Source organism: Amorphotheca resinae (assembly GCF_003019875.1).
Source record: "Amorphotheca resinae ATCC 22711 unplaced genomic scaffold M430scaffold_6, whole genome shotgun sequence".
Lineage (NCBI taxonomy): Eukaryota > Fungi > Ascomycota > Leotiomycetes > Helotiales > Amorphothecaceae > Amorphotheca > Amorphotheca resinae.
Window position 1 is genome coordinate 1,595,702 of NW_020194476.1, and position 13,891 is coordinate 1,609,592.

A 13,891-nucleotide genomic window follows, 5' to 3' on the forward strand; every position below is an offset into this window, starting at 1 on the left:
TTTTTAGGGGGGGGGGGAGGGAAGCGAAGTGGAGGATTGAGAAAATGAAATTGAGGAGGTGGGGGAGGGGGTGAGGTGCTTAGAAGTACCTTACCTACATACTATAAGTAGTGTGTATCTGTCTATTTATTTTGACAGTTGCTTTATTTTACAAGTGAGGTTTAAGAATCAAATGATGTAGATGATAGGGAGGGAGTAGGTAAGGAGTGGATAAGGAGGTGGCTTGGTAGGTAGATGGATACCTTAGGTACAGAGTACGTTGATATCCTATTTCGTGAGGATTTAGGGGGGAGGGGGTTATTATTGTACAGTAGGAAGAAGAAACAAGTAAGAAAGAATTAGAGGGAGGTTTTTTCTCATCAGTCCCTCTATTCATCTACCTGCCTAGGTATCTAAGGTATCTATATCCTACCTCCCCCGCGCGAGACTCATCTAGCTATACCTCTCTCCCATGATCCATGATCCACCCCCAATCTTATCTTATCAACCCCTCCCCTCCCCTCCCCTCCCCTCCCCCTCCTTCCCTTCCGCCTTTGCCCCACCCGGTACTCGGCTCCCGGCTCCCGGCTCCCGGCACTCGGCACAGCACCAACAACCTGCGAAACCGACATCTCCCGTGAAAGAGTCACAAGAACAGAGAGGACGGAAGGACGGATGATGAACGGATAGCTCGGAGTTTGAGAGGGTGTCATGAGGTCTACGGAGTAAGGTACGGAGTAAGGTGGGTAGGCGGGGGTAGAATTGGAGGGGAGAATAGGAGGGGAGGATGGAGGTGCCGAGGTGATGGGAGAGGGCGAGGCTGGATGGATGGATATAGCCTTGTGTATCTGTTCCTCGGGAGTAAGGTAACTGGCTTGCTGAGGTGGCACAAACAATCTCCATGTCACGTGATACTAATCAGATCGTCATCAAGACCCCCAGTCAACACTTCCGCGCTTGTCACGATTGCGATGTGCAACGAAATGCGGATCTATCTATCACGTGATGCTAATCAGATCGCCATCAAACCCCCCGGTCAACACTTCCACGCTTGTCGCGATTACGACGTGCAACAAAATACGGAGCATCGTGCTAATCAGATCGCCATCAAAACACCCTTTGCGCTTGTCACGATTGCGATGTGCAACAAACCTGGAAATGCCGTAGTATTATGCTAATCAGATCGCCATCAAGACCTTCAGTCAACACTTCCGCGCTTGTCACGATTACGATGTGCAACAGAATAGAATGCCGTGGTATCTGATGCTAATCAGATCTCCATCAAGCTCCATCCGCGCTTGTTACGATTGTGATGTGCAACAAACTTAGAATTCTCACACTCTTTCCATACTACCTGATGCTAATCAGATCGCCATCAAAAACATTTTCGCGCTTGTCACGATTACGATGTGCAACAAATTGGAATTCTCTCACTCTTTCTATAACGTGATGCTAATCAGATCGCCATCAAAAACATTTTCGCGCTTGTCACGATTGCGATGTGCAACAGAATGGGATGCCGTAGTATCTGATGCTAATCAGATCTCCATCAAGCTCCCTCCGCGCTTGTCATGACTGCGACGTGCAACGAAATGTCGTAGTATCTATCACGTGATGCCAATCAGATCTCCATCAAAACCCATCTTGCTAATCTTGCGAATGCGATGTGCAACAAAACTTGATTTCTCTCACTCTGTCTATACTACGCGATGCTAATCAGATCGCCATCCAAAGCACTTCCGCGCTTGTCACGATTGCGACGTGCAACAAAAGGCTGTAATATCACCTGATGCTAATCAGATCTCCAGCAAACCCCCCTGTCAACACTTCCGCGCTTGTCATGGATGCGATGTGCAACAAACTCTCCTCCAACCCATCGTCATACAAGCACGTGAGAAGAGAAAACTTTCCCCGCATCAAATTAGTATCTCACCGCCCGCTATGATCTTTTCTGTCCCTGTTGACTTCTTTCACATAAGGTACCTTTGTCTAAGGACTCAGTATCTACACATAAATTTGTGTTAGGGTGGATTTAAGTATGCCTTCAAAGTCTCAAACCGAGTCTTTGACCGATGAGATATTCGACTTCTCTGTCAAATACAACATCTCTAGCCTTCGTGCTCTCGTTCCTGTTGTACGTAGCAGATGAATCTATTTCAGCGGACAATCCCTTTCTCTAAGGGTGACAATGTAATGCCTCTAGACGTGGAACATGTCAACCAAGTATATGGCTGGCTCGCGCTCAAGGAAGCTGGCCTGGAGATCCGGTTGGTACCAACACAAGAAAATACTTGCGCAGATGCATCAACCTTCGCACCTTTCGTGGATTACCGTCCCTGCGCGCGATTGGGCTTTCCTCTGTCATGTTCCATTCCGGCCAGATGAACAATATCAGAGAAATCAGCGCCGTCTTTCGCGGTCGTGGAATTCATATCTTAGTGGATGACACAGCATGTTGGGGTTATGCTAGGTCGAGATTATTGGAAGTCGAAAGGTGAGCGAGCGAGCGCCTCACATATACGTTCTCGAGCTCTTGCATCTGGACTGGCAGGCGCATTTCCTAGACGATCGTATATTTGTTTCGCACTATCAGTTAGGCGTCAGGGTATCGTTTGGCTTCTACAATGATATGAGTGATGTCAGGACCTTTGTGTCATCACTACAACGGGGAATATAGAGCGGGATTCCTCGGGGTTGAGTTTCAATCATGGACCTTGATAGAATCACAGCTCTACATGGATACCACAATCGGGAGGAAATCAATCCGTGTTCATCTATCTACCCTACCTAATTTCTTTATTTTCCGAGACTAGGATCTACCTTAGACACCTCGTAGGTGCCCCCCGGAATTACAACGTAATCCATACATTCGTACTCGTCCAGGTATCCCAAAACCAATAAACGCCAGCCAACAAATACAAATACTAAGATCACAAACTCATGATCGCTTCTGACCAATCTCAAGATCCCCATCTAGATCATCCCAATCGTCCCAATCGGCTCGGGACAAGGACTTCTCGACCCAGATACCAAGCGCCGTGGCGAGGCTCGCGAGTAGGAACCAGCCGTCGAACCAGCGCTCGACGAACCCCGGTTCCAGGGGGCTGCCGAGAGCGTCTGAGATGACGCTGCGCATTTCCTTCGGGAGATTGCTGCGGAGGAGTAGGGCGCTGGAGATCACGTAGGTGGCCGAGACTTGGGCGGTGATGAGGGCGAGATTGGCTTGGGTTTGATAGAGGAGCGAGGGCGAGAGTTTGGTGAGCATGTGGAAGGTTTGGAGGACGCTGTTGAAGGAGGCGAGGAGGATGATGCCGGAGAGGCCGAATGAGATCTGGCGGGACCAGGCGAGTTGGTCGAGCGATGGGTCGACGTTGTTGGCAATGAGGGAGAGGACGCGGTTGATAGGGTCGGTAGTTGAGGATGTAAACGCTGTGGTGTCGGGGGATGGGAAGAATGAGCGCCGTAGTGTGGTGAGGGTGGTGGTGATGATCCGGAAGATGCAGTAGAGAGAGAAACCGTAAGATATAGGCGTCAGGAAGAGCTTACCCAGCGGTGACGAAGAACGACGACTGGATACTAGTCGGTTTTGTAAAAGTGTGAGAGAGGATGAGAGACCTCGTGCCATGGAGTCCAAGCCTGCAATTTCCAGTTCCAGAGCCTTGATCTCTTGGGCTTCAGCACTACCTCGAATAGTCCCGATAACCTTAGTCATGAATCCTTCATCAGGACTTTGCTTCATATTGTGTTGGAGTGCGCGAAGACGGCCTCGCTTTGTTGCCAGCATATCGTTAGTGGCATCCAGGCCAGCTTGCTTGCGTGCCACATCCGATTCTGTTACCGGCCTTGTTTTGGCACCAAATGTCTGCCAAGCAGCCGACACAGCGGCGAAGCCGGATAGAAGTGCCATAGAAAATATCCCAATGATCCCAATCCTTTCTAAACATGCCTCACTGAGTCCCTTGCCTGCTTGAGATGCTGCTAAGTGGATATGGGTCCCTGGTATCCCCTTTCCCAGCCACCAGAAGCCCATGATCCATAATGTGAACGCCCCCATCTGTAAGAACAGTGGCGTTTTGCGCACTTTGCCGCTGTCTGTTCTCCGAAAAGACCACCCAAAACCAGAGATGATGGAACTCAGTTCGAGAAGTGGGATCAAGACGACGAGGAAGAATAGAAGTGTTGGTACCGTTATCTTGAGGGCTGCTGATCTAGCAGAAGGGTGCAAGGAGTTTGAGATTTCGCAAAGGATCAACTCAGCAAGAACAGCTGCGAGTGCTATCGTGGTAGAGAAGGAGATGGCGACAATCCGTCGTCGCGCAGATCTTGCGCCATGTTCAGCGTGCGATTGTCGCAAACTAGGTGGCGCATCGCTTGGGAGATAATTCCCATCCCCGTCTCTTGATTGCTGTAACCCTGATACCAGGGGAAAGAACTTATAAAGGGCAAGAAGAGCGACTCCGAGGAATGAGAGAATGAACGGAATGGTATGAAAGGCGACTGCTGAAAAGGATTCGGAGCTTGCGGCGCTGCTGTGGTAGCCCGGCATCACACAAGCCTCGTCGCATTTGTCCGTAGGGAGCATCGCGCACTTTGAGCTTTTCACCTGTGATAGTTCGAGGGTCGCGTTATCATCATATGAGAAGGTGTCTGCCGTTTGATTGCTGGGAAGTCAAGTAGAGAGTTGCACTCGAACAAGGAGCCGCATTGAGTGGAGCCCCTCGTTATCTGGAGTGCATACTTAGGTACACGTCATCTCCTTATCAACACGTGATGCGGCGTTTGATCAGGGGTCAATGCTTTATCAGGGGTCTTTGGGGACTTGGGGAGACACTGAGACATTTGAAGTTCATCACTGGGAAACAAACATATAAGATTAAACAGGACTCAATTTTCGCCTGCTACCAACATGATTCACCATGTAATGACCCTCCAACTACCCCTAGAATTTACAGTGTAAAGCATCTACAATGATTACAGAGGCAGAAAACGCAATCATGGGTATCAAAAACCAGTGACAGGTAGATGTGGAGTACTGATCATCAACACCACCATCCGACGACGGAAACGCCAGTCAACGCCAAGTTCCTTGAGACTAGACGCTAATAAGAGAAGGAATAAGCAGAATAACAAGCCTTGTTTGCATCTGACAGACGACACAGACGAATCAAGCCGTGACCAAATCATAATATGACGACCCTACGAGTCAGAAGAAAACAGACGAATCATGAGATAATACCAATACCAACGGTGGAGGCAGATATATCGTTCTCAAAAGTAATTCCACTGTTACTGTGGTCTTCGGCCTCCTGGGAGCCATCGTCTGTTCCGTCCATGTCGAGAAGTTGAAAGCGGTTTACTAGATGGGCATCGCTCTTCTTCTTTAGTGGTGCGCTTTCCTTGCGAGCCTTTTGTGGTGTTTTTACGGGTGTAGCACATTCATCCTCGTCCCAGCAAATTTTGGATCCTTTGTAGGTACTAATCTGATGTTTAGAAACGGATTTACTCGGAATCGAATTACTTACGCGCGGCTCATCATGCAGGTACGAGCAAACATTGCATTGTGAACAGAGTTTGTAGAGATGTGGGTATTCTGGCCCTTGAATTTAACCCTTATCACTACCAGATTGTGGATATGATCCAAATCTTCCCGGATGGCGTCCTCGGTAAGTTTAGGGTTGCGGTTGAGGATGACCAAATTCCTGGTGGCTCCCATGGCTATCTTATTCGCGACATGACCTGGCAGAATGAACTGACGATCGCTCCAGCGGATCTCAACCTGTGAATTCATCAGTGAAGGGCCCAATGATTGCCCCGTTTGAAGGCTACATACCCTCTTTCCCCGAATATAGAGATCATGACGCTTGACGTGGCGGAAGAACTCCTGGGCATGGGCTTCTTCCAAGAACGAGACACTGGCAGTTCGATCATTTGTGCGAAGATATATATCCAGTAGCATACCTCCTCTGACGACGTCTACGATGTCGGTGTGAGTAACAGCATCAGGAAGATTGGCAAGTAGGATAGTCCGCTTGGCGAATACATCATACTGCTGACGGGTAAACTTCGTTTGAAGTTCGTTGTTTCCATTTGCTCCGTCACCAAGCCCATCCGAAGGACCATCTGGCATATATGTGAAGTCATCATTGATATGTGGGGGGTTTTGAAAGGCATTGTTGTTTCGTGGTCGAAGATCTCGAGGCGTGTAATTCGCATTTCTTCCGTATGTGTAGTCATATCCACCGCCTTGAATTGATGGAACAGATTGATGTGTCTGTGCTAGGATAGTATCATTCTCAGTCATAGTATCCTCGACCGTGGAGAGGATGGCAGAGGTTCCCTCTTCATTTGCAGGAGCATCGTCTTTGATTAGGATCTGAGAGTTTAAGTCAGTCATACAGTAGCCAAAGATCTCTGCTTGTATTCAAGGTCTTACAGCAAGAGTCTCTTCTGCAATGCCACCTCGGTAAAGATTTTGTCGAAGATTAGCTGCGGGATAAGTCAGATCATTGAACCCAAGCCCATCGATGGCAAACCAGCCGCATTCTGGGTCGCAACTTACCATATTCACGCGCCGAAGCCAACTGCAATAAAGTCAGCAGATGCCTTCGTCCTGCAAGGCTGGATAAATCCTTACGAGGTTATCGTGATCAATCTTTGGTATGGTGACCGTTGGCACATGAACAGGAGTGGTAAAGTCAACACCAGATGTATGCTATACGTTGCAATGATCAGAGCAGCCAGGAGACATCACTTTGAAGCTGGCACATACAAACTGGGCTCTGTTCGCGGACGGGATGTTAGCTATTGATCCAAGCCTGCACGCGCTATCTAGAAGATTTAACCAAGGGACCGACTCACCTTCTCATCAAAGTCTCAAAATAGGCCCTGTCAAGAGTCACCGTACTGGTAGCCATATTGACAATAGACACTGCTGATACAATTAAGTATCTGCAGATAGTCGTCGTCAATGGAAGATGAAAATCACTTACGGAGCAACGTCTACCTAAGGTACCTTTCGTGGTTGTGTCGATTGGATTTGGCGATAGCGCCCACCAGTTTCATGCAGCGCTAAGGTGCCAAGGCAGAGCGCGCGCTTTGGCCAGCCCGTGGGGCCCCGGGGCGGGACGCGCCCTCGGATTTGTGGCCTTAGGTATCTCCGCAGTAGCTTACCTAAGGTACATAATTATTGGGATTTCTATTTCTATTGCTGCAACTCTTACCTTTTCTCTCCCTCCCACATTACTACAATAACTACAGGACGAACCCGGCTCTTTTACCTGATCTTGAGCTGTTACCGTAAAGGAAACAACAGGTCATACACGGTAATCAGTTACCATGGTGCACTTGGATCCCGAGGTAGCGGTTGTACCGCACTTTTCCTCCGCCTTAATTCAGGGCATGTTATACAGATACCCCACTCTACCAGGTACCATGTGCTAAGACCAAAGCATTCAAGCCTCTTGCGGGGAAAATCGCGTTGACTTCAAGGTCACCCCTGCAAGCTTGCTCTCCATGAGATCAATCTAGGCTATTCTTTGTCAGTCGATCACCCCAGTCTCCACGTCCCTGAAGTCTCTGACCGCATCTCGAAGGAGAGGGTTTATATACGCCCAGACCATTTCCCTGTCGCGTTGAAAATCCCGTTCTGTGTTCTCCAGCGCAAATGATCCCAATCACCTGGGTAGACAAGTCGGATTAGCTGCCGAATTTGTCCTACCTTGTCTTACATCAAGGCCCAGTAAGAAGCCCCACAAGGGCACAGTGCATGTTCTCAGTCTATGTCCTTGAGTTTCTCGAATATACAAGCTCTATCGACGACCGTCCTGGTTACAGAGGATATTGCTATCTATGGTAGCAGCTTTTACATCAATGCCGGTATTTAAAAGAAATGAAGAGGTTCAATAGTCTCACGACGACAGCCATGGAGTCATAGCGGTTGTTGGGGGACAAGGGTTCTCGGCCATTGAGCTCGCCAACCAAAATATGTTGAGCATGCGTTGGCTACCGTAACACCGGGGGGAGGTGGAGGTAGCTTCGTGCGATTATTGCCGAAACACTGGAGAGTGAAGGTAGTGCCTCTGTCCACGGTAATATCAAAAGCTTGCCATATGGAACTCCAACCATATTAAAGGTGTGGTACCGCTGATTTCATCCAACGTTCCGGGAAGGGTTGGATTTCATCAGACTCCGGTGCTCATAGCAATTCTCTGTGGTTCATAGGCATAAGCAAAGATCCGTACGTCTCAAAGATATTCTACTTTGGGGCTCATTGAGTGTAGAATTGGAGGACTAGGGACCTGATTCTAGGATCGTCACCGCTGGGCGGGCATTGGGCAAAGTCTGTATTACAGAGTAGACTGGAACCCATGTCAAAGTTGGCAACTGCAAGATGGTCTCTGACCGAGTACAGAACCCTTGTAGGAGCACAGTGGGTGCTGAATACGGTTGCTTAGTAGCAGCCAACGCCGAAAGAAAAGTCAGGCCCATGATCCCCAAATTCCCTTGTGACTTTTTGGGGAGCAGAAGATGGATCCCTCCCATTCTCTTCTGTCCTACGATGGCGCCTTAATATATCATCGCCCAGCTTCCTCCCTTCCAACGGTCTGTCCCTCCCAAACTCTTCACTTCATCCATCCTCTCTAGTCATTATCGTTATCGTCTCCCTCTACAGCTCAACCAATATGCGGTGTCCTCAACCAGCTGATTGCCCATCCGATGACGGCGACCGGTCGGATATTGGGAGCTGCTTAGATTCGGACAACAATTCAACAGAACTTGATACTGATTTCGAGGAAGATGACGAGGCAGACTTTCCGTTGCTCCTCGACGAGGACGAAGACAGCCCTTTAGAATACTACCATAATGAAGAGGATGAGGGGTATCGGTTTTATTTTCCCTACCGATAATGATTGGAATTTATGTGGCTCTCGTCGGAATTTGTTCCATTTTCTCTATTCCTTTGCGCTTCTGTTTGAATAAATCTATTGCCAGTGTTGGTGCATCAGACTCTCGTCTGGAACAACCTGAAATCTACCCGTCCATTCCAGGATTTCCTCTTGACGTTCTGAAAACCACCAGGCGACGTGCTATATATATCTTAGCAACATTTTTCATTTAGATGAATTGACGACATTACCTGATCAAAACTGAACACTCGGATTTCACTGTCGGACAAGATTTCTGCCTTGTCGTCCAAAAAGCAGACATTGGTGACAATTGTTAGCCTGGCCGGCCTTTTCATTGTGAAGAATATCTTGGAAATGTTTAGCTCATATCTGTTATGAAGAGCAGTACTTTGAGCCAGGAGACGTGTGCTATTGACCCAAGGCTACTGTCGGATCTTCGACATAGTGTAGCAACAGCCCGGTGCAACGGTTTCCAACACGACACAGATCGACTTTCTCGAGCCCATCTAGCAAAGTGACCGACAGACAGTCCTGAAGTAGGAGTGCCGATCGCAGGGATTGAACCACCGTGGAAAAGACATCGAGGCTTCAAGGGATTGAGTATTGATGATGTCTCATCGCTACAGACGTCTATTCGCCTAATCTCTCTCGGAGAAGTCTCGTAATAAAACCCTGGGATAGCACCTCGTTCCTTCAAAAGAACACATCTGTATGCGCCCTCCATAACTGGTCTTGGTAAGATATACGGACCAAAAAGGTAGAGTCTTCCTAACGTTGTCTCAATCTGTAGAAAGCATCAGCAAATCGCAAGGCTGAATAACTGACCTTGATGGATGGTGTTGCGAATACATAACTCTGCTCTGAAATTAACACGTAGCCAAACGTGTGTTATTTGTTCACTTGGGCAGAGAGGGTAGTGTAGAGCGACACCAAGGCTTCCTGATGAGTATGACGCCCCCTTAAATTGAGCTTCTAGCTCAACTATCCCATTTCCATTCCAATAGATGGTGAAACCACTTGTGTACAGTCCCCGGTTGTGCAAAGGTAAACATCAGAAGAAGCGTTGCTCTAGCATAATACAACCATAGGTGCTTCCTCGATCGATGGATGAAAACATTGCCTCATCTGGATTGGCAAGGCAAGCCGGATAATGAGGCCGATCCCACAGTACCAGATGAGATGTCGATGCCAAACTAGAGATATCTGCCAAATTCAAGTTCTTTTGAAGTCAGTAAGAAAGTTCAGTCATAAAGGAGATGTTGATTTGCATTGTAATGACATCGAAAGCCAGGAAGCATGCCTTATATACTTCCATACCAAACTCGGCCAGGATCCGGGATCTTGCCAAGCCACTTTCCCAATCGTAACCCAGCAATTTGATTGCACAAACTCTATTACATTTTGTAATGAATTTGAGTCCGGTTACAATGCCAAACAATTTGGAAATTGCTTTCAGACTCTCTGTCGTCGGACTCTTCGAATAAGTGAGCATACTCGGTGCCGAAAATCGTGATCGTCTTACAGACGTGACCCGTCATCGAAACCTAAAATCCAATTGGTAGAGTCGCGAAGATGACGAGCAGGTTATGAAGTTTCGCCACCACCAGCATGAAGACACTGTACGCTGTCGTTGACGCGACATAGCCCCAGATATAAGATCTGAGTTCTGGAGGCAATCTTGATAGAAACAACGGTTGGAGATCTGGAGCCAGGTTGGTTTTGGCGGCTGATCTCGAAGTAAAGATCACCAATATCTTCAATAGTGCGGTGCCAAAATGGGGATTTCTCCATACTTTTGACGAACCTGTAGAGGTCCAATGTAGTGCAGCCATTGAGCTTCCAGATAAGGATTGAGTAACACCAGCAATGGAAACAAAAGCCCATGTTATCAAATGGTGTTTCTCTATCGCGAAAGGAAACATTTTGGACAGACACGTGTCCTGCCAAAGGAACATTGACTATCTCGTCGTCCCAATTGAACGTCGCGACATCAGTCAGCTCAACTTAGGATGCCATTTGAATCTAGACGCAAAACTACGCAACATCAATGAGAGAGCGATAGTAGTATGAAGATTTGATGAACCATACTAGCATGGAAAGACTTTGCCAGCCATCGAAATTTGAAGCTTCACTGGAAGGGAACTCGGAAGGGCATAGCCCGCATCGTGCAGTACTCTTAAAGAACCTCTTGACAGGCTCCATGCTAGACTAGCGATGATTGAAAAGGTTTATTCTTAACCCAAAGTCTGATTGCGTGGATAGTAGCTCTTGAGTTGGGGATAGAGGGTGAATCGAAGGCCACGATTGCTGGTCTAAAATAAGCCTTCGAGCAGAAGGTTCCCCAGACCTACCGTGCGGTTCCTGCAGGTGTAGACGCTGCCACTCTTGAGTGGATATCAATAGGTAGGTTCAGGAGGTGGAGGCACTTCGAATCGGCAACGCTTGTCATCGGGAATACAGCATCTAATACCTCGATATCTTTTGCTGTCTGCGGTCTGAGTGAAGACTTGGAGGGGCCCATGTAACCGCGATAATCCGGAAATCGCGTCCTGCAAATGCCACGTGACTTACGTGATTGTTCGGCGTTGATAAGAGAGTCCAACCTCATCTTCACTTCTTCATGTATCCACTTAAATCAGCCTTTTGGTTCATTACAAGTCCAAGTTCTCGCTTGATTTTCTACTGATAAATTTGAAAACCTAAGTGTTAAACTACGGAATTTCACATCTCCCTTTTTTAAAGGACCGGCAACAGATAACGATATCGCAGCTCCAAAATATGCACGAATCGATACTCTAGTCACCACAGTTACGACAGATGATGTGGCGCTGCACAAAGAAGATGGTTTCTCTGATACTTCGTCATTTGTACTCTGCGAAGACACGAAAGAGTCAACAAAGAAGATGCTAGTGGAGCAGGCAGAGGCATTGGGCATTCAATTCGACCATGACACTTCGGTGTTGATGCCGGAGCAGAGACGGGCCCTTTTCAAAACAATTTGGCTATATACTTGAAACCTATCGATCTATGATCACCGCATTACAATGAGGGCAAATCGCAATGCCTTTCTATTTCGGAATCCGCTTGGCCAGGGGCAGTAGCCTACCTCAAAGCCGAGGAGTTAAAGGCGGCTAGATCGAGCCAGAGGATCTGATCAGGGGCCAAAGCAACAAAAACACAGACTGGGAAGACTAAGGGTATTGTCAAATGCAGGAGAGTGTCGAAGAAAAACGCGGCCAGCAGCTACGAAAGCTCAAGCCGCCACCTCCACTACGAAAACGGCAGACCTATCGCAACTATTACACCTTGACAAAAGATTTCCCCACACAATACCTGGCAGTGCCACAAGAGCCAGAGGAACGAACTTGAGGCGTCGATCGCCACGGCATGCTCGTGCAGCGTCACCACAAGGTGCACAAAAGGCCTGTAACGGCAGTGGAAGGCAGGCTCACAGGCTTATGAGAGCTGCGCTGACGGCAAACCATAAGCAAGGGCTTCCCCGCCTTCTTACGCAACCTTAATCCGAGCGAGATCTAAGGGGCCAACTGAGCCTTGCGACTTCCAAACTTCGACACAGATGGATGAATCCACGTCTTGCAAATAGCCAATCAGACCGGCTAAGAAATCTACGCTGCGACCTAAGCCCTCCGACAGAGTTCCGCCCAAGTGGGTGTAGCGGTAAGACTTGTTCACTGAAACAAGCAAACACCTAAGGGCGTCTGGCTAGACGATCGAAAGAACTCGGTAATGCGATGATATGCCACGAACGAGATGGCTCAGGAGGCACACCAGCATCATATCTCCCCACCCAATTTGCCGCTAGAAGCATTCTGTCTCGTCTTGCATGAATCAAGAGAATCCCCTCGTCCCCTCACTGCATCTTCAGGTTCAGGTTGACTCAGCGGCATGCGCGGGCTCATGCCTCAGCTCAGGTTAGAGCAGCGACTGCTCAGGTCCAAAGACAGAAATGGACTTTGGTGAGATAATGTTTTGTGGATTGTCTGGGGCAAAGAGAAACAAATAATTGCATAGGTGAGGTCTGGTCCTACCTTCTCGGATGCAATAGTCTCAACGTCAATGCCCTTGCTATACTAAAGCCGGGCACTCTTTGCGTTGCCGTGCATACAGAGTAGTACGACTTACCACTAGGGTAGTCCCCATGGTATTCTCACCGTGCGAGATCCGGTATACGGAATACAGGCTCAAGTCTAGTCAACAGGAACAAATGTTGAATTCTCACAACCGTAGCAAGCTGCACGGAGTAGTAACGGTAGTATACCTATCCTGGACCCCCCCAATTCCCTAGAAGGTAAGGTATGCCGCCGAAGCGAGAAAGGTACAGAGGTACATGTGTACCTTGTAGCGAGTAAGGCCAGGCTAGATGGCCGATCCCCCCGTTCTGACTCGTGTGCAGCGGGAGAGGGCGCCCTGCATTTCCCTGCATTTCTTTCAACAACAAGGGCTCAGAGAGCGGGCGGGGTTTGGTTATGGCCCTTGATTATATGCGCAGAGGTATGTATGCAAACACGAATGCTGTGGAGTGTTAGTAATTCGGTAGCTAGATAATCGTTGCTCTACATGGAAGTAGGACTTTTTGCTTTCGTCCTTGTGGGAGTTGTCGCATTGAAGTGCTGCAATAGGTACCCCACTCTTCCCAACTGTCCATCATATCATCGCGTTTTCATGGGCAGTAGAACGAGGTATCGGTTCCTGACAGCTGCCAAAAGACAGCTAACAAAGGCAATATGAAAACGAAGTGTTCTGACGCTGATAACTTGGACGCTTATACCTAATTGGCTTTCGTTATGATCAGGCATGAGGCGTACATTTTCCCCAGAATCAAGAACGCCATTCCCGACGAGATACGTAACGTCACTGCAAGACAACATATACTTCCCCAGGGCCTTGGTTTGCGAGACTTCATGCACCTCCACCATCTCTATAAAAGCAGATGAATTATACTATAAGTGGATTCGATGTGATAGTCCTTCGAAGCAAACCCCCAC

The 13,891-nt window shown here is 48.2% G+C and overlaps 4 protein-coding genes across 4 annotated transcripts; 1 reads left to right on the forward strand and 3 right to left on the reverse strand.

Annotated features, from left to right (window-relative positions):
* Window positions 1-2,774: 2,774 nt before the first annotated feature.
* Window positions 2,775-4,642, reverse strand: M430DRAFT_35170 (hypothetical protein). Its single transcript, XM_024866693.1, has one exon. The coding sequence runs from the start codon at window positions 4,559-4,561 to the stop codon at window positions 2,918-2,920; it is 1,644 nt and encodes a 547-aa protein (XP_024721096.1). The 5' UTR covers window positions 4,562-4,642; the 3' UTR covers window positions 2,775-2,917.
* A 230-nt stretch (window positions 4,643-4,872) lies between these two features.
* M430DRAFT_42388 (hypothetical protein) lies at window positions 4,873-6,893 on the reverse strand (the record flags this gene model as incomplete). Its single annotated transcript, XM_024867552.1, has 8 exons — window positions 4,873-5,454; window positions 5,502-5,755; window positions 5,810-6,352; window positions 6,413-6,465; window positions 6,539-6,560; window positions 6,614-6,691; window positions 6,749-6,758; window positions 6,838-6,893. The coding sequence occupies 8 exons, from the start codon at window positions 6,891-6,893 to the stop codon at window positions 5,202-5,204; spliced, it is 1,269 nt and encodes a 422-aa protein (XP_024721097.1). The 3' UTR covers window positions 4,873-5,201.
* Window positions 6,894-8,528: 1,635 nt separating this feature from the next.
* Window positions 8,529-8,932, forward strand: M430DRAFT_35172 (hypothetical protein). The gene has a single exon (XM_024866694.1). It carries the CDS (start codon window positions 8,661-8,663, stop codon window positions 8,883-8,885), a length of 225 nt encoding a protein of 74 aa, XP_024721098.1. The 5' UTR covers window positions 8,529-8,660; the 3' UTR covers window positions 8,886-8,932.
* Window positions 8,933-10,429: 1,497 nt separating this feature from the next.
* On the reverse strand, window positions 10,430-10,807 carry M430DRAFT_19343 (hypothetical protein; the record flags this gene model as incomplete). Its single annotated transcript, XM_024864054.1, has 1 exon — window positions 10,430-10,807. One exon carries the CDS (start codon window positions 10,805-10,807, stop codon window positions 10,430-10,432), a length of 378 nt encoding a protein of 125 aa, XP_024721099.1.
* Between the last annotated feature and the right edge of the window lie 3,084 nt (window positions 10,808-13,891).

What these genes read in the sequence shown, in the direction of transcription:
- M430DRAFT_35170 (XM_024866693.1), bottom strand. Translation starts at nt 4,561, where the DNA reads ATGCTCCCTACGGACAAATGCGACGAGGCTTGTGTGATGCCGGGCTAC.
- M430DRAFT_35172 (XM_024866694.1), top strand. Translation starts at nt 8,661, where the DNA reads ATGCGGTGTCCTCAACCAGCTGATTGCCCATCCGATGACGGCGACCGG.